The 18,448-nt window shown below is 44.5% G+C and overlaps 1 protein-coding gene across 1 annotated transcript in view; it reads right to left on the reverse strand.

Moving 5' to 3' along the window:
• The window catches only part of OLFM4 (olfactomedin 4), a 74,729-nt gene that overhangs the window by 14,060 nt on the left and 42,221 nt on the right, over positions 1 to 18,448 (reverse strand). The window contains exons 2-3 of the mRNA XM_079983608.1: positions 11,653 to 11,846; positions 9,176 to 9,328 (exon numbers count right to left, since the gene is read on the reverse strand). Of these exons, the coding sequence (XP_079839734.1) occupies positions 9,176 to 9,328; positions 11,653 to 11,739 (240 nt within the window). The 5' untranslated portion in view covers positions 11,740 to 11,846. The remainder of the gene's footprint in view (positions 1 to 9,175; positions 9,329 to 11,652; positions 11,847 to 18,448) is intronic.

Below are 18,448 nucleotides of genomic sequence, written 5' to 3' on the forward strand. Positions count from 1 at the left end.
ACTTTAATCACATAGTGCTCCACAGGAGAACAACACTGTTAGGTTTCAGAAATTTCATTGTTTAAAACTATCCTTAAACAGCTTTCAACTGGGAAGATGACTTTTTCTGTAATCACTTATTTTGCTGAATAGCTCAAGATAATTCGCTAGTAAGCACAAATGATTAAAATGATTTTTTTAAAGTTCCTATCAAAATTATTCATGTAGGTTGTTAAATTTTTTTTGTAGTCCTACAAGTGGGACCCCATTAAGAATGAACCAAATGGCTGATTTTAGTCCTTGACCATCCCTTCTTAACTTCTGCAAGAAATCTGTCACTGCTGGAATAGATGACCCTCTACAATTCTATGATTATGTGATTCTCAGTCTGTTGTCTGATTCTTTGTGAAGTCAGGTGAGAAAGCCTTCACAGCCTAATTCCTATACTTCCAATTTTTCTGTTCAGGATGGGATTTTAAACTTTATTCAGGCCCATATTTTAAATGTATGTTCAACTCTCATACATGGGCCTTGGAGGAATAAATTGCAATTAATATATCCTCTCCTGCCTATTAAATCCCACCCACAGTTAGAGAGGTGGACCTTTGGGTGACAAGGAAATCAAAGGTGTGCTAAACAAGAGAAGGAGATGACAGAGAAGCTGAATGAATCACTTGCATCTATCTTCACAGAAAAGCCTATAGCACAGATCTCTGTGCCTGAATAAACTTTTAGTCTGAGGAACAAATAGTGGTTACAAGAGAAAAAGTTCTAGATCTTATTGAGAAAAAAAAACCTTAAAAAATCTGGAAGTCTGGATGTTATCCACCCAAGAGATCTTAAATGACTCAAACGTGAAATTGCTGTCAAAATATTGTTTAAAAACTGAAATGTATGTATGTATTGTATGTAAGGGATGCGGGTGGCGCTGTGTGTTAAACCACAGAGCCTAGGACTTGCTGATCAGAAGGCTGGCGGTTTGAATCCCAGCGACAGGGTGAGCTCCCGTTGCTCGGTCCCTGCTCCTGCCAACCTAGCACGTCAAAAAAGTGCAAGTAGATAAATAGGTACTGCTCTGGCGGGAAGCTAAACGGTGTTTCCGTGCACTGCTCTGGTTCGCCAGAAGCGGCTTAGTCATGCTGACCACATGACCCAGAAGTTCTACGCCAGCTCCCTCAGCCAGTAAAGCGAGATGAGCTTTACCTTTATGTATTGTACAGTGGTGCCTCGCAAGACGAAAAGAATCCGTTCTGCGATTCTGTTCGTCTAGCGGTTTTTTCGTCTTGCGAAGCAAGCCCATTGACGGCTTAGCGGATTAGCGCTATTAGCGGCTTAGCGGCTTTTAGCAGCTTATCAGCTTTGCGGATAAGCAGATAAGTGGCTTAGCGGCTTAGAAAAAGGGGGGGAGGGAAAAAAAGTCGGAAAAACTCGCAAGACATTTCGTCTTGCGAAGCAAGCCCATAGGGAAATTCGTTTTGCGAAGCGCCTCCAAAACGGAAAACCCTTTCGTCTAGCGGGTTTTTCATCTTGCGAGGCATTCGTCTTGCGGGGCACCACTGTATGTAGAGAGAGAGAGGGAGAGAGAAAAATTGTTGTCCTTCTCACAAAAATATTTAACTTGTCTCTAAGATCAGCCTCTGTACCTGAAGACTAGTTAGTGGCCAGGGTAATACCGTTTTTTAAAAAGGATCCAGGCTGGATCCAGGGAACTACAGGCTGGTTACATTAAAACTGGTGAAAAGCATTGTTAAAGATAGAATTACCAAGAATACAGATGAAAGTCCTGCTGAAGATGAACAAACTGGCTTCGGCAAGGGTCAGTCCTGTCTCACTAACTTACTACTACTACTACTACTACTACTGCTAATAAATTTTTATTATACCCCGCCCTCCCCGGCCAGAGGGCGGCTAACACCAATAAAATTACAATAAAACATAATGGGGGGAACCCAGTTTATTAAAATACGGGTTAAAATACCATTTAAAATGCAGCCTCATTTTAATAGTAGCCCATAAATCAAAACCATAAGGGGAGGGAAACATAAGGGTCAGACTGAGTCCAAACCAAAGGCCAGGTGGAACAGCTCTGTCTTGCAGGCCCTGCAGAAAGATGTCAAGTCCTGCAGGGCCCTAGTCTCTTGTGACAGAGTGGGGCCAGTACTGAAAAGGTCCTGGTCCTAGCTGAGACCAATCTAACCACCTTGCAGCTTGGGACCTCCAAAGTGTTGTTATTTGTGGACCTTAAGGTCCTCCACAGGGCATACCAGGAGAGGCGGTCCTGTAGGTACGAGGGTCCTAGGCCGCATAGGTCATAGTGGACAGCTTTCAACCGAGTGTATGGCAGCTGTGAAAGATGCAAATTCCATGCAAGTGATCATTAGGAAAGGAACTGAAAATAAATCTACCAGTATCATAAGGCCATTATACAAATCTATGGCATTACTGTACCTGGACAGTTCTGGTCACCTCACCTGAAAAAAGGATATTGTAGAGTTGGGAAAGTTCAGAAACTGGCAATCAAAATTATCAAGGGGATGGAGCACCTCCCTTAGGAGGAAAGGATACAACATTGGGGGCTCTTTAACTTAGAGAAAAGGTTTAAGGAGTAAGGAGAGAAATGACAGAGGTCTATAAAGTTACGCATGGCAGACATAACACTATAACCCGTGGACCATCCAGTGAAGCTGAATGTCAGAAGATTCAGGACAGAGAAAGGAAAGGACTTCTTCACATGTGGCATTATCAGAGGTGCCAATTTGCGGGTGAGATTGAGGGGGCAGATGTTGCGCGTGTGACATCATGACATTAAGTCAGCATATGCTTCAACGTTGGTCCAACATTTCTTGCCCTCTTGCCCGCCCAACACCACTGATGCCTCTTCACATCTCGTACCCCGAAACTCAAACCACAATGCCACGGCCACAGCCACTTGGTCTCTTGCACTGCCCCCCCATACCTAAGGTGGCTAAGAGAAGGGGTGCTGGCACCGATGCCATGCTTCTTCTCTGCTGGGCTCCGGTGCATAAGGGGGGCGAGGACAGCCCCTGAGGGGAGAGTATCCTTGTAGCAGCCAGTGATGTACTTCAAGTAGCTTGTGCCTCAAAGTGCACTTCCAGAGAAAGTCAATCCAGACCTGCCAGCAGATTTATGTTTCTACAATGTTCTTTTAAATAAACTCTATATATTGACTTTCTGTGGGTAATAGAAGAATCTTACAAATGAAATGGAACAACATAGAGGAGATAAAGTTCAGTGTGTAGTTAAAAATGTAATGAGGGTAACACAATGGGTGAATCGGAGGTCATAGTGAATTTAACCACCAATCGTTTTTCTTTTCTTTTTTCTTTTTTTACAGTGTGTATTAATCATGGATTGAGTACTTGTTTATTTCCTTCTATTTTTGATTTCCAATGACTATTTATGTTACTTAGTATGTAATACAACAAAGCATTCAAAACTCAAAAAAAAAAAAAAAAAAAAGGAAAAAAGAAGAAGTGCACTTCCGGAAGTGCAGCCTGGCTTCCTGAAGGATATCAGCAGCCTTAGCAGGCCTTGGTGGAGGCTTGGCAGCAATCGAAACAGGAGATCATGGATTGACATCAGAAGCCGAGGCAGCTTCTGTCAATCAGTGATGTCCCTGTTGGCAGGAGGAGGAGCATGAGGCGGCTTGGTGCTCGGCCTCCTTCTCCCTCTCAATATGGAGAAAAAAATATTGAGGGGGCTGCCCCTAGTAGTTGGTGCTATGCTGCATATATATTCTGTGGGATTCACTCACACAAGAGGCAGTGATGGCACCTACATGGATTAGACAAATTTATGGAGATTCTTGGCATCTAGGGCCAGATCGTCCACTATCAGTTGGTGTTTCCTTGCCCTGGCTCTTCATGGTTCCCATTCAGCCAACACAACCCCTTCCTGGGCCAGGATCCTCTCTTCTCTGCAGACAGGGACATTTGTCAACAAGAGGACAGAGGTGAACATATGTAAGCCTCACCCTGGGCAGGTGTGTCATAATTCCTATTACTTTAAAGAAAAGTGTTTAAGCAAAAAACAAATGTTCCCAGAGAACTGTCTCTGTCTCCACCACCTCCCTGTTGTAGATTTTTTTTAATGCTTAAACTTCTTATCTCTTCCTGATTATACTGTTAGAAAGTTTATTAATATTTATGGCCAGAATTTATAATTTAGTGTTCTGTCTTTCCTCCTGATTAATTCAAGGACACTTCATTTGTTACGACGTCTGGTTCCTGGAGCAGTCAAATAATTTCTCCTGGACACCTAATTGAAACCCTGCATATTTTTCATCAAGCAGCCAATGTCAAATGCTGGTTCTTGGCTGCATGAGGTATTTCCACCCCCAAACCTCACCCACCCCCACTTCCTCGAAATTACAGATGTTGGGGGTTATTTGTGGGGATTTTAATGAATGTTGCAAGGGAAAGGCAGCAGAATTCCTATAGCAAACCACAAAACAGCAAAAGGCTAAGCAGCTTTGCTTTAATTAGACAGCCTCATGACCACATGAAAACAACCCACTGTTGTGCAGCTTCACAAGGCAGAGGGAGCTGTTGAATCTTGCAATATTTTCAGACAGAAAGGAGGAGTATCAGGCTATTATCACCCTTCTTTTGTGTGAGAAGATCCACCTTGCTTTCCCCCATAACTACCTGCCACAATAATAACAGGAGCTTCCCTTGCCGTTACAGTAAAAGCAAGGCTAATCAGTAGATTCTGTATCCACAGACACCCCCCAACCCCAGTACAGTGGTGCCTCACAAGACGAAAAGAATCCGTTCCGCGATTCTCTTCGTCTAGTGGTTTTTTTGTCTTGCGAAGCAAGCCCATTGACGGCTTAGCGGATTAGTGCTATTAGCGGTTTAGCGGCTTTTAGCGGCTTATCAGTTTAGCGGATAAGCGGATAAGCGGCTTAGCGGCTTAGAAAAAGGGGGAGGGGAAAAAAACCCTGCAGGAACTCGCAAGACATTTTCGTCTTGCGAAGCAAGCCCATAGGAAATTCGTTTTACGAAGCACCTCCAAAACGGAAATCCCTTTCGTCTAGCGGGTTTTTCGTCTTGCGAGGCATTCGTCTTGCGGGGCACCACTGTATGTTAAGCAATATGCTTAATGTGGGGCTCTCAACCAAGGAAAACATTTCACTTGATTAACTGGCTGCTTTTTAACCTCTGATTTTATTAATTACGCCTGCACAGAACCTCAGGACATGTGTGTCAGAGCTGCCCCTAGGTCCCAGCTCACAGAGGACCAACGCGAGGCTGTCGTTATGTACAAAGTCTTTATTGAGGTTCACTTTCCATTTCAAAGCCGCAGCGCGCAGCTCTACGTCTTAAAGCCTAGACCGGCGAAGTACCATCTGAGTCTCCTCCCCGATGACACCAGTTTAAGATCCTAGCCCGGCCCCACCTTTTACGCTGCTCTCTCCTCCTCTGGGTCCTCCTGCCCGCTGGGGCATTGCCCTTTCTGGACTCTTCCGATGCTGAGTCACTTAGCTCCTCCCCCTCCCTCCGGCGGGCTTTAGGACCCGGTTCCCAATCCTCATTCTCTGCTGTCCCGCGCTCCTGTACATTTGAACTTGCCTCTCGCGCCAACCCAGTGACCTTCCTCCTGACCGTTACACTACTTCTGTCACTGCTTCCCTCTTCCGGGATACTGGCCGGATCTGACCTCTCCTCCGTTGTCTGACTCTCCTATGGAGGTGTGGTCAGCCCTGCCTTATCTTCTCTCCCTGGTGGGGAATGCACTGGCCCTGATCCTTGGGACTCTTCCCCCCCACTCTGCTCTGGTGGGGAAGCTGGTCCTGATTTCCAACTACTGCTCTGGGAGTCCCCGCTGCCCCCTTGCTCCTGGGGCGTTCCCCTTGGGAACCCCCTACCCCTGGCCACTGGCGCCCCCTTCTGTGAATCTTCCGATTCACTGGAGAGGCTCATGGAATCCCTTGGTCCACTGTCCTCTTCTCCTACGCTCCCCTCGGATTCTTCCCCTTCACTCTCCATCTCCTCTGTTCCCTGTGCCTCTGCTCCTGAACCCCTGACAATGTGCCTTTTTGAAAGTTAAAGGAAGTATAGGTTACAATGCAATGTGACAAAGCTAACTCTCGTTCTTTGAAGGAAAGGCCATTTTTAATCTTTTCCTTTGTGTTTCTGACTTCTGTTCAACCCCATGGCAAGTTCTGTTTTGTCTCCCATGCTAGTCAACATCTATTTTAATCCATTGGATGACCTCATCTGGATATTTGAAGCATGTTACCATCAGCATGCTGATGAAAGTCAACTCTTTCTCTTCATACTATCCAAATCAGAAAGGGCTGTGCAAGTGCTGGAATGATGCCTGAACACTGGGATGGGTTGGATGACGGCTAGTAAACTGAGGTTGAATTCTGATAAGACAGAGACTCTGGTGATAAATGGTTCCAGTTCCAAGAAACAGGTGAATGTCATGTTCCACATGAGGTGCCACTCCCCCTAAAAGAACAGGTTTGTAGTCTGGGGGTGCTTCCAAGCTGTAGGTGCTCATGTGGCCTGAGTGGCTAGGCTCAGCTTTGACTGGTTTGCTAGCTGCACCTGTCCTTGGAACAGGGTGACCTATCAGTCACCCAGAGCTCTTATGCGAGGGTGTGGCATAAGAAATAAAATGATAATAGGACTTCCGGGTCAGCGCTATCGGCGAATGGTGGAGTTCCTCCGACCGGAGGAACGGACTTCGTGAAAATTGGGTCTTCCTGCCGCGGCGAAGGCGGGGACCCGCTAGAAATCCCAGGCGGAGAAGCCTGGGAACGTGGGGTTCAGCAGAGCACCAAGAGCGCCTCCCCTACCCATGGGGAAACCCCTCTTTGGGGCTCCGGAGCGGAGTGGGGTGAGCAGCGCGGTGCTGCGAACCGATTGCTACTTTCACGGAGGGAAGCCGCACAGCCATCGCCGGAGAGCGTTGACTTTTTCCTGATGACAATTGGACTTTAAACAAGTACCCGTGAGTAAAAACGGAAGATTTGACCAAGAAATTTATGAAATTTATGAATTAGGCAATGAAGCGGGAAGGTCTAAACAGGAGGTCCGCCTTCCGCTTTTTGTAAATAGACTGAAGCAAAGATTTCGCAAGCTAAATAGCCTGGAAAATTGATCTAAAGATTGAAATTTCCTGCATTTATAACCAATAAAACCCCCTTGGCAGCAGGAGAAAAGGGGGGGGGGGATTTTGACCGTCTAAGCCTGCAGAGAGAGAGTAAAGGAATATAAGTTTCCATCGTCCCAAACCTGGGGACGGGGTGTCAGGACAGAAATTGTTGGAGATGTCCATTGATTGAAAGTGGAACACTTTGACAGATAGTTAAAAAAAAAAGAGAAACAAATTAACTTCAATGCTGCTTTCTGCATTTCTGTATTTTAAAGAAACAAAGTATTTGAAAATCGAAAGTAAATTTCCCTTTGTTGGATACATCTTAAAGATGGATGTAAATAGAAATTGTGTCCCCTAGAGGGAGCTTGTCAGTTTGTTGCTGCAGTTTACAGGGAGACTTTACAGCTGTGAGACTCAGACCGTGGGACCAGTTGCTTGACCTTGAACAGAAATGCGCTGGGAGGAAGTTTTGGTGTCTGCCCTTGGCAAAACAAATGCTATGCTGAAGCAGTTGCATGAGAAAATGAACTTGATGGATGAAAAGTTGGACTTGATGACTGCTGTAGCCAGTGAATATGAACTAACAGGAAACAACGATAAAGAAATCTTACAGCAACCAACTCAGGAAACTGGCTTGACAGGGCAAGTCCAAGGGCAGATGAAGATGGAAGAGGTCGAGATTGCATCTCAAATGATACAAATGGAGAGATCCAAAGTCCTGCATGACCAAAAGCCGGAGTATTGGAAGATTGAACTTGGAGTGTGTCTGGAAGTGTCTGGAGTCAAGGAAGCTCTTAACTCTGGTGGGACTGTGAAACAAGTTGACAACTATTTTTGGAATAACTATTTTTTGGATTACAAAATTAATCTAGGGGAGTGGGACTGTGGGGAATGGGCTAGTTTGATGAAAGAAAATGGAGATTACTACCGGTTGGAATTCCCCGGAGATCCACTCCTCAAGGAGAAAGGGAAGAAACTACGAAAGAAACCAACAAGGGACAGGGAAGGGTGCAAGTATATAAACAGGAACAAGAAAATCCACAGAGGGGGCATAGAAGAGACCTAAGAGCCTCGGACATTAGAACACCAGATTGATGGACTGGATGTAATGGTTAGAAAGGACTGACATAACCCGAGACCAGGAAGAAGGGACGTTGGATAAAATTAGAGGAAAAAAGTATATAAAAAGGAGAATTTCTTTCTATTTTTGGAATTAGTGTAATACTAATGAAACATCAGGGAATATGCTGGAAAGGAACTAATTGGCTTTAGTAGAAAGGTTTGAAGGAGTTATGTATAAATATGGCTTAATTTTGAAATTTTATGGTTTTTAAGGTAAGATAAGGTTAAAGAAATTAATGGTAAATTGAATAACAGAATATAGTAAAAGCTGGAAAGGATATGCTGAGTTAATAAAGAAAAATAAGACAGATTGTTAAGATAAATTATTTAAATAAAAATTGAGAAATATGGGAAGAATTTGCTGAAATAATGAATTAAGTTAGAATACAAAAAGGGAGGTGTGAGGAGGTCCAAGAAACAAGCAAACGAAAGGATGTAATTTGGATTTGTATTTTTCTTTTGTATTTATGTTTTTTATTCTTTTTTCTCTTTTGTTGTTGTATTTTCCTGTTTTTTTCCATTCTTTTTTATATACCTATGTATTTTTGAAATTCTGAATAAATATCATTAAAAAAAAATAAATAAAATGATAATAGCAACACTGCCAATAACTCACCAGAATTATAACAGCAATGATCAAGTGGTCCCTTAATTCACAGGCTAACTGATTAAGATTATCTGATTAAACTGCAGGAGCCAAAGTCTTAGGTGCTTAATCAAACAGATTAAAGCCTGCAGTTGCCAATTAGACCAGAAAAATATAGAAGGTTGTGTAATGTCACTGTGCACTATCTACTGAGAAGTTATTCTGCACAGATCCTGTGAAACAAATGGGAGCTGATTTCTCCCTCCCTCTCTCTCTCAACTTAGTTTTAAAAAACCAGAAACTATATGTGCTGACTACAGAGGTGTATACTTTTATTTATTTTTTAAAGTAACTTACTTTTGAAAGCTCACTCTCAAATTTATTTGAGAGCTGTTGGGCTAAGATCTCAAGGCTCTCCATCCTCTGCACAGGGAATGTGGTGTCTGGTAAGAACACGGAACATCGGCAAACTTTGTGGTCATCCACAGAACCAGTCACATTAGCAAATGGCTGCAAGAAAATTGGGGTAGGGGGAAATAACATGAATGTTATACAATTATTGACACAAAAGCGTAAAAGCCTGAGAGAACAACTGGCCTGTTTGACTTCATTGGTCACTGATAAGAAACAAAATCTATTTAGTGGGTGTCATACCTGTTGAGCACTCCTTTTCCCTCTTCATGTTGTGTGCTCAAGCAAGTTCAAAGTGAAGAAAAGAGGCTAGATATTTACAGTACATCAGTAATTCCCCAAAGTACCATACTCTTAATTCTATAATTACCACACCACCATTGCTGTTGTTGTGTTGTTGTTTGACATGAAAAAGCAAAATCTGGCCCAACTCCCTGTTCCCTCACACTGAACATGGCCTCTAGGCTCTGAGAAGCTGGTGGCAAATTCCACTCCTCACTCTCACTCCAGAAACTGGAGGATTATTTTAAAATAAAAAATGGAAAAAAGAATAACTGAAGGGATTGTAATCCCTTGTCCTGATCCCAAAACTGTCCCCTGATTTGTCAGTGCTTGGAACTGTAAATATATATTGCTTTCTCCTCCAGAACAACTGGACTCTTTGGAGCCTCCTCCACTTAAAAATGGGGACAAAAGGCCTTGTTCTGCTGCCACCAGGCCCTGGGCTGCTTTGTGCTCCTCGCCACACATAGGCCAGGCTCTGACTGTTGAGAATACTCTTGTGGGTTTTCCTATTCACCTAAAGGCAATAGCTGGCCAGAGTCTGGAAGATTCAGATTATGTCCCTCAGTGGCAGATAACTCTTAAAAGATTGTTTTAAGACTCAGAGAAGGAGATAGGAAAGATACCTCCCTGCAGCCAAGGGTGATGCATTCCAAGGCATCTTGGAATGCCTTGCATGCAGTGCACTCCCACTGTGTACAAACATCGTTAGCATCCTGCAATATGGAATACTACCTTTTGACAGATTTTCCCCCAAACCAGATTTGGTCTGAATTGAAAAAAAGAATAACTTAGCCGCACAACAAGCTGGTAACATGTACACAGCAAATAACCCAAGTTGAAGTTCTGAATTGGGGAGCAAGAGAGACTGAGAAAAGACACAGAAAATGCTGAGGTGGGTTGAGGCGGAGGGGGGCGGGCGGTTCCTGTAAATACAAACAGTATCTGGAGATGCAGTGATGCCTTGCTGGATATTTAAAGTGGGACAGAGGAACTTGCTTTGTTTGAGCACTAAAGCTGTCTACCTCCAGTTTTGCTAACATTTATACATAAGCTCAAGTATGATACAATATTGTAAGGTTCCAGTGATCCCTCCTTTGAATGGAAACTGAATATGGAGAAGTACCATGCCCTTGCATCTTCCCATCCCTCAGTGAGATGAGGCACATGTAGGCTCCTGCAACACCTGCAGAGAGAGCAGGCAAGTTCCCTAAAAGCAAATTGTGCCTGCTCTGCTAAAGAAGAGACAAGGCAGGCATAGAACAACAACAGACAGAGAAAGTCAACAGCAGCTCTGCATTCTTCTCCAGCTTCCTCTGCCTGGTGAAACCTACAGAAGTCTCAACAGAGAAAGCCTGGCTCACCTGCAGCTACTTTTCACTCAATGACTTTTTGAAGCTAAGCCTGTGGTGGAAGGGTCATCAAGGGTCAGGGGTGGACCAGGTGCCTCTGCAACCTTGTCCAAAATTGCAGGTGCAACTCTTATGTTTCTAAACTGCTCACCCTGTGTTCTGTTTCTTGGTCACAGTTGTTTGGAATGCTGGGAACCTTCCCTGGATGAGATTAGATAGCATGAAAGAACCTAGGATTTCTCTCCCATCCACCCCTTTTTTTGTTTTTATATAAGTTGGAAGCTGCCCAGAGTAGCTGGGGCAACCCAGTAAGATGTGTAAATAAATAGGAAAATGATCATTATGGAATGGGACATCCCTATTTTCATCAGGGAAATTTTGAAGGACATGCTGTTCTACTGGCTATAAATTTGGTGTCACTGAAATAAAGCCTAATTTATCCCTGCCTCCCTTTCCCCTCTTCTTACTGTGTTGTCTGCTCTGTGGTGAGTTCTAAATTGTAAGGCCTTTGGGGCAGGGTCCTGTCCTCCTGTATACTGTGATGGTGTAATATAAACACCAACAGCAACACAAATATAAAATAACCCCCCACCCTTTGCTTCCCCCCTGACCTCCCCTATCTTTTGGGGGATGCTTTTTGGAAAACCTACCACAGCACTTAGTTGGGAATCAGCTGCTTTTGAACACTCTCACCCAATTTAACCTGAATAATATTGTGATGATTATGCCAGAAGGAAAAGAACTACAATATATGGAGTTAATGATAAATAATCAAGAGACATCTCTTACCCCAGTTGTTGGCCTTGCTGCAGTGACATTTGCTGCAACTGCACTTTGCAGAAGAAACAGCAGCCCAGCTGCACTGATGGACTTCATCTCCCCAGCTTGGACACATCTGATGAAGCATGGAGAGGGAAGTCTCTTTATAATGTGGTCTGGGGATTTCCCTTCAGGGGGCTTGCGCTTAGAAGGAATTTGTGCAACTGGTTGGATGACAAAATCAGAAGTGTGAGTCACAATACCACCAGCAACTGAACAAGAACATTTATTTCATTGTTTGTCCGCAATAGTTCTTGCAAAACCCCTTTTGTTACGGCCAACATCTTATCAGAGTGATTACAGAAGACAGAAATACCATTTACCATTTCCTCCTAAGGTGGGAAGTGATGACTTGGGCTAAGCTGAGCTGGGCAGTTTTCTCTATGCCTGTGGCTTAATCAAGAGCTTTCCAAACTTTTCATGTTGGTGGCACACATTTTAGACATGGATCATTTCGCTACACAGTAATTCAGTTTTACTAGCAAACAGGAGATTTTGGTGGACATACAGTGGACAGGCAGGGTTGATCTACAGGCCTGTGCCATTTATCAACCATGTATCCCCTTCAAGCACACTGAACCCTAATTAAACCCTAAATAGGTAATATGGATCAATCACCTGCTCCACTGTGGAAATGCAAACTCTGTCAAACAAATAATTTCATATATCACAACATCCACCCCTATTTCTGGAGAAAATGTGATGAACCAAGAGCAGCAATCAACAAAGCACACCCAGGAAGGCAGATTATGCAACTGCAAACAATTATGCTCACCTTGAATGTCTTACAAGGTAAAGGCATTCTTTGAAAGAGAAATACATCACAACTAGCAATACCTATTTTGCATGCCTGGGGAATTTCCCCTACATTCCTCTTGCCCCAGCTTAGAAATTTCCCTTCTGCCTCTACCTTTGTTTGATGAATTGTAGATTCATACACAAAGAGCCCCCAAACAGATCACAGTGTCTATATGTCCTCCTTCAACCTGTGCAGATGTTGCACTCCCAATCAGTTAAATACTACTTCTAAAAAAATATAAAATATAAAAAATATTATATTGTTTAATAAAAACTCCCCCACAAAATCAGCCTATTTCATTTGTTACGATTCATAGACTACTAGAGTTGGAAATGATTCCAAGGGTCCTCTAGCCCAACCCCCTGCAGTGCAGGAATCACAGCTAAAGCATCCCTGACAGACAGCCATCCAACCTCTGCTTAAAAACCTCCAAGGTCATGTACAACCTCCCAAGGGAGTCTGTCCCACCGTCAAACAGCTCTCACCATCAGAAAATACTTCCTGATGCTTATAAGAATTTATTTTCATGTAATTTGAATCCACTGGTTTGGGTCCTGCCCTCCGGAGTACCAGAAAACATGTGTGCCCCTGTGTATAAGACTACCTGCCTTTTTACATTATTTTTTAGTAAAAAACCCCTAGTCTTATACACAGAAAAGTACGGTAAGAATGCTTTTTAACAAGGAAGAAAACTTTGATTGTCCATGATTGCAAAATAGATCCTTCAAGATTTTTATTCATGGGGAACATCCTCAAGTCATTACTTTAATTCATTTTTATTTTATTTATTACATTTATATACCACCTTTATCTTCCAAGGATCTCAAGGTTGGTGTCCATGGTTCTCTTCCCCCCCGCAATTCATCCTCACTGGAACCCTGTACTGTAAATTAGGCTAAGAGATGATGACTGGCTCAAGGTCACCCAGTGAGCCGTCTAAGTTGTATGTGAGAGTTGGAAGCAGGCTGAAAATAGAAGCCAGAGATGGGGAGCCACACTCGATTTCTGCTGGAATCCAAGTCTGTGACCGTGGCAGAAGCGAGACCTTTTGGGGAGTTAATGCTGTGAGCCCCCACCACAGTCTCCACTGTCCCTCACTGCAAGGACACTGAACCCTGTGTAAGAGCATGGAACCCCTGGATTCTCACACCACTCAGAAATTGGAATGGTGAGCAACATCTTTTTTCCGGCATAGCACGGTGAACAGGAACATAAGTCAATATATTAAGTCAATATTTGCATTTCATTGCAATGTTCTCTTTTATTCAACACTGAGGACTGAAAAATGCTTACTGGAAAATTATGCAAGTTCTCCTAACCCAGCCCTAAAATATTTTGAAATAAGGCCAAAAGACAGAGGACACATTAACTTCTCTCTCATAGAAGCAAAAGAACATGATGTGAGGAATTTGACAGGGTACCTCCTTGCCCAATCTGTTGCAAAATGTTTCTTTTCTCAAGCAAATCAGCTTCACCCTTTTGCTAAGATCAGTAGAACAAGGAATTATCAATATAGGCAAAGCTTATGGCAGGCTCTAATTACTTCTATCTATCTATCTATCTGGACGCAGGTGGCACTGTGGGTTAAAGCCTCAGCGCCTAGGGCTTGCCGATTGAAAGGTCGGCGGTTCGAATCCCTGCGGCGGGGTGCGCTCCCGCTGCTCGGTCCCAGCGCCTGCCAACCTAGCAGTTCGAAAGCACCTCCGGGTGCAAGTAGATAAATAGGGACCGCTTACCAGCGGGAAGGTAAACGGTGTTTCCGTGTGCGGCTCTGGCTCTGGCTCTGGCTCTGGCCAGAGCAGCGATGTCACGCTGGCCACGTGACCCGGAAGTGTCTCCGGACAGCGCTGGCCCCTGGCCTCTTAAGTGAGATGGGCGCACAACCCCAGAGTCTGTCAAGACTGGCCCGTACGGGCAGGGGTACCTTTACCTTTTTATCTATCTATCTATCTATCTATCTATCTATCATCTATCATCTATCTATCTATCATCTATCTATCATCTATCTATCATCTATCTATCTATCTATATCTATCTATATCTATCTATCTATCTATCTATCTATCTATATCTATCTATCTATCTATCTATCTATCTATCATCTATCTATATCATCTATCTATCAATGCATGTCGTGCACAGGGCTTTTATCCAGCTAGAACTCACTGGAACTCAGTTCTGGCCCCTCTCAGCTGAGCACCATTGCCATTATAAGAGAACAAGGGAGGTGTTGAGTTCTGGCACCTCTTTTCCCTGAAAAATAGCACTGGTTGTGTGGGATAAAATACTGGAATTGGAAAGCAATGTGGCAAACAACTCTGTGGATGACATCCAGGTATAATAATGAGTGCCAATGTTGAAGGAAGGAAGTTGCAGACAGGTGTCCAATGTTAGCAGCTGTGGGGCTCATTCTGGAAAGTTGCCCAGGAAGGATTCTGGCTCTCAGGCTGAAAACTTTTATCGTTCCTCAAAATCCCAGTGGAGTTTAACATTTACTGCGAGAACACTCTTTGGATGCTGAAGGCCCACCCTGCCCAGTCTACCCCTCAAACCACAGAGGAAACCACAACATTAAATCCTTTTCAGTACACATCAAAAGTAGCTCCTCCTTTTCCTAACTTTTATGAGAGTTTCTGATGGACTAAGGCAGGCTGGATTATCATGCTATGTCTGTGTCACATCATACTAATAGCTAGATGCCATGATTTGGGACCCAGCTGGATGCCATGACCTAGGGACAGATGTCAGGACCCATGAGCTGGGCTGGATTTATGTATAAGCTAAACAAGCTGTAGCTTAGGGCCCCACTCTCTTGGGCTGCCCCCTAAAAAAAAATTAAAGGAAGGTTCCACTGTATATTCAACACAAAAAACAGTGACAATTTGTTGTTGACAAAGGACAGCTGGACATATAAAGGGCCCCATTCCCATTACCTTCAGTAGCTTAGGCCTTCATCAAACCTAATCCCACAGGGTCAAAACAGCACGCACATCCATGCTCACGTTCTCTGTCACATTCTGCTTCCACAGCATCTATTTCTGATACCTGAGTGCCATAACTCCGAGGGGCCAGAACTCAGGACTCAGATACACTCGTCAATTACTGTATTTTTATCTGTATAGATCCAGCCTCAGAGCCATAACTCAGAGGTGCCATAACTCTGAGGTTTGCACGTTATGTACACAGCTGACCTCAGCCTGCTGAGTGCTGAGTTTGCATAAACTCATTCCCAAAATCACAACCACAACCACAGTTGCAACTACAAGACCAGTTACGCTTGGCCTGGCCTGAGCTCCTGATACAGGAAGCAACTGTTCTGCAGCCAAGTAGAAGAATACCTTACTTAGGCATGCTTTGTGCATGTGTGTTCCTTGCCAATGGTGATGCAGGAAATCATGTCTTTTCTACTATTGTATAGATGCTCTGTGCATCCTTTGCTTTACACTTGGTCTTTTGGGAAATACTGTATCCTACCAAGACTTATTGCTGCGGCTATGAATAAACTCTTTTTATTTTTCTGTCCACTGTCTCTTTATTGGCTCTGGGAGCATTTGGACTTGGTTGTGGTAACAATATGTCAAAGTTATGTTACATCTGAATATGAGCCCTATGATGTGGAAGGGTCCTCTCTGTTATTTTCTAATATTATATATAATGTTTGCATGGGCATAGCCAGGATTTATTTTAGGCAGGCTGGCTTTATTGGGGGGGGGGGCAGAACCGAGTTATCTTTGACACAATTCATCAGTTAGCTATTTTTATTTACTTATTTGTTTTACTTACTTGACCCCCTGACTATGCCCATGCATAGGATTTTGTGCAAACTAAACTAATGGTTTGCAGGAAGACAGGAGTGCCTGGCGTGCTCTGGTCCATGGGGTCACGAAGAGTCGGACACGACTAAACAACAACAAAAATGGTTTGCAGAAGATTCCCAAAAGTAAAAAGACCCTACTAAACGGACTAATTTAAAGACAAGAGGTAGAAAATGTAATAAATTCAATGCAACTTGGCAAGGCCAGATGGTTTATCAGCAAAATACTATAAGACATTGAAAGACTGGCTTATTCAGCCACTGTTAGAAGTTTGCAACAAGATTATAGGAGGGGACAAAGCACCTGAAACCTGGAAGGAAGCTTATATTACTCCGATTCCAAAACATAGAATCATAGAATCATAGAGTTGGAAGAGACCACAAGGGCCATCGAGTCCAACCCCCTGCCAAGCAGGAAACACCATCAGAGCACTCCTGACATATGGTTGTCAAGCCTCTGCTTAAAGACCTCCAAAGAAGGAGACTCCTCCACACTCATCGCCCTCTCGCACTCTGATGAGGTTGTACGCCCCCCGGAGGTCCAGCTTGGTGAAAATTTTCCCCTTCTGCACCCTGGCCAGAACATCATTGATCCTCAGCATTGGGAAGGCCACAGGTTCCGTCAGGCTGTTCAAAACGCGAAAATCCATGACCAACCTCTGCTCGTTAGTCGATTTCATGTCCACAAAGTACAGGGGGCTCCCACCTGCCGCCTTGGATTCCCTGATGAATCCCCTTTTTATATTTTTCTCAATAAAGTCCCTCAGGTCCTTGATCTCTCCCTCCGACATGGAGTAGATCTTTCCCACTGGCAGCGTGGCCCCTGGAATCAGGTTGATCTGGCAATCATATGGTCGATGCGGCGGCAACGTGTCAGCCTCCTTCTCGCTGAACACCTCCTGTAGGTCCCGATAATACGGAGGAATTTCGATTGTCCCTGCTTTGCATGCTGCTGCCATCCTTGCCTCCGTTTGTCGAGGTTGCTCTATGCCCAGGCAGTTCTCCATGCAGTGGGTCAAACCGAACGTCAGGGACCGTTGATGCCAGGAAACCACCGGATCGTGCAAGGCCAACCAGCTCATGCCCAGTATGATAGGCGGGCCTGCCAATGTGGCCACGTGAAAGGCGATGACCTCGGAGTGGGTAGACACCCGCATCCTCATGGGAGGTGTTTGATGGGTCACTTCACCTCCCAACAGTTTTCTCCCATCAATTGTAGTGACTTGCAGTGGAAAATCCAAAGGCCTCAGGTTCAGTTGGTGCTGCGCTGCAAACTCCTTGCTAAAAAATGACGCCGAAGCTCCGGAATCAACCAAGGCCAACTCCTCCACCGCATGGCCATTCGGGAGTTCTAGGACCACCTTCAACACTATGCTTGCTTTGGGGTGTCCGAGCCAAGGACTTTTGCTCTTGCTCCCGCCTGGCTGTTGCCCCGGTTCACCACCAGCCAGGCTGCCCCATTTCCCGAAGTCTGGGGTTCCTCTGCCTCTGCCTGCTGGGTAGCCCCAACCATTCTCTGCCAGTTACGACGTTCCGGACACACTCTGGCAAAGTGCCCCATTTTCTGACAGAAAAAACATTTCTTGGCCGCTTGCCAGTACTTCTTCTCTTTGCCGCCCGGCCGTTGAGCCTTCAAACTTTCCCGCGCGCGGGCTGAGTCTATTTCCATGGGCTCCGGCTGTTGTTGACCTTCTGAGGCAGCTGCCGGCATTTCAGGAATGTGGTTACCATGGAAACTCCGGCCCTTGCCCTGCTTCCTTTCCCGCAGTCTGGCTTCCTGCCTCAGCCCCACCGCAAGAGCAGCTTTCATTAGCTCATCCATATCCTTGGGACAGGGGGGGGGGGGCTAGCAAGCTCATCCTTAACTTCAGCATTCAGTCCAGCCTTAAACCAAGCTTGCACAGGCTCTGATTCCAAATCCCATCCCAGTTTGTGCACAAGCATTGCGAATTCTGACCAGTAACTATGCACCGTAGATTTGCCTTGCTTCAAAGCCAAAAGCTCCTCCTGCGTCTTGTCAATATAACTTTGATCTGCATATATAAAGTCCATAGCTTGCCAAAACTTGGGCAGACTTCGAAGCGCTTCATTATTAGAGGCAATTAACGGTCTCACCCAGCTCTTAGCCTCCCCCGACAGGTGACTAATTATGT

This window comes from Podarcis cretensis, assembly GCF_951804945.1.
Source record: "Podarcis cretensis genome assembly, chromosome: 7".
Taxonomy (NCBI): Eukaryota; Metazoa; Chordata; class Lepidosauria; order Squamata; family Lacertidae; genus Podarcis; species Podarcis cretensis.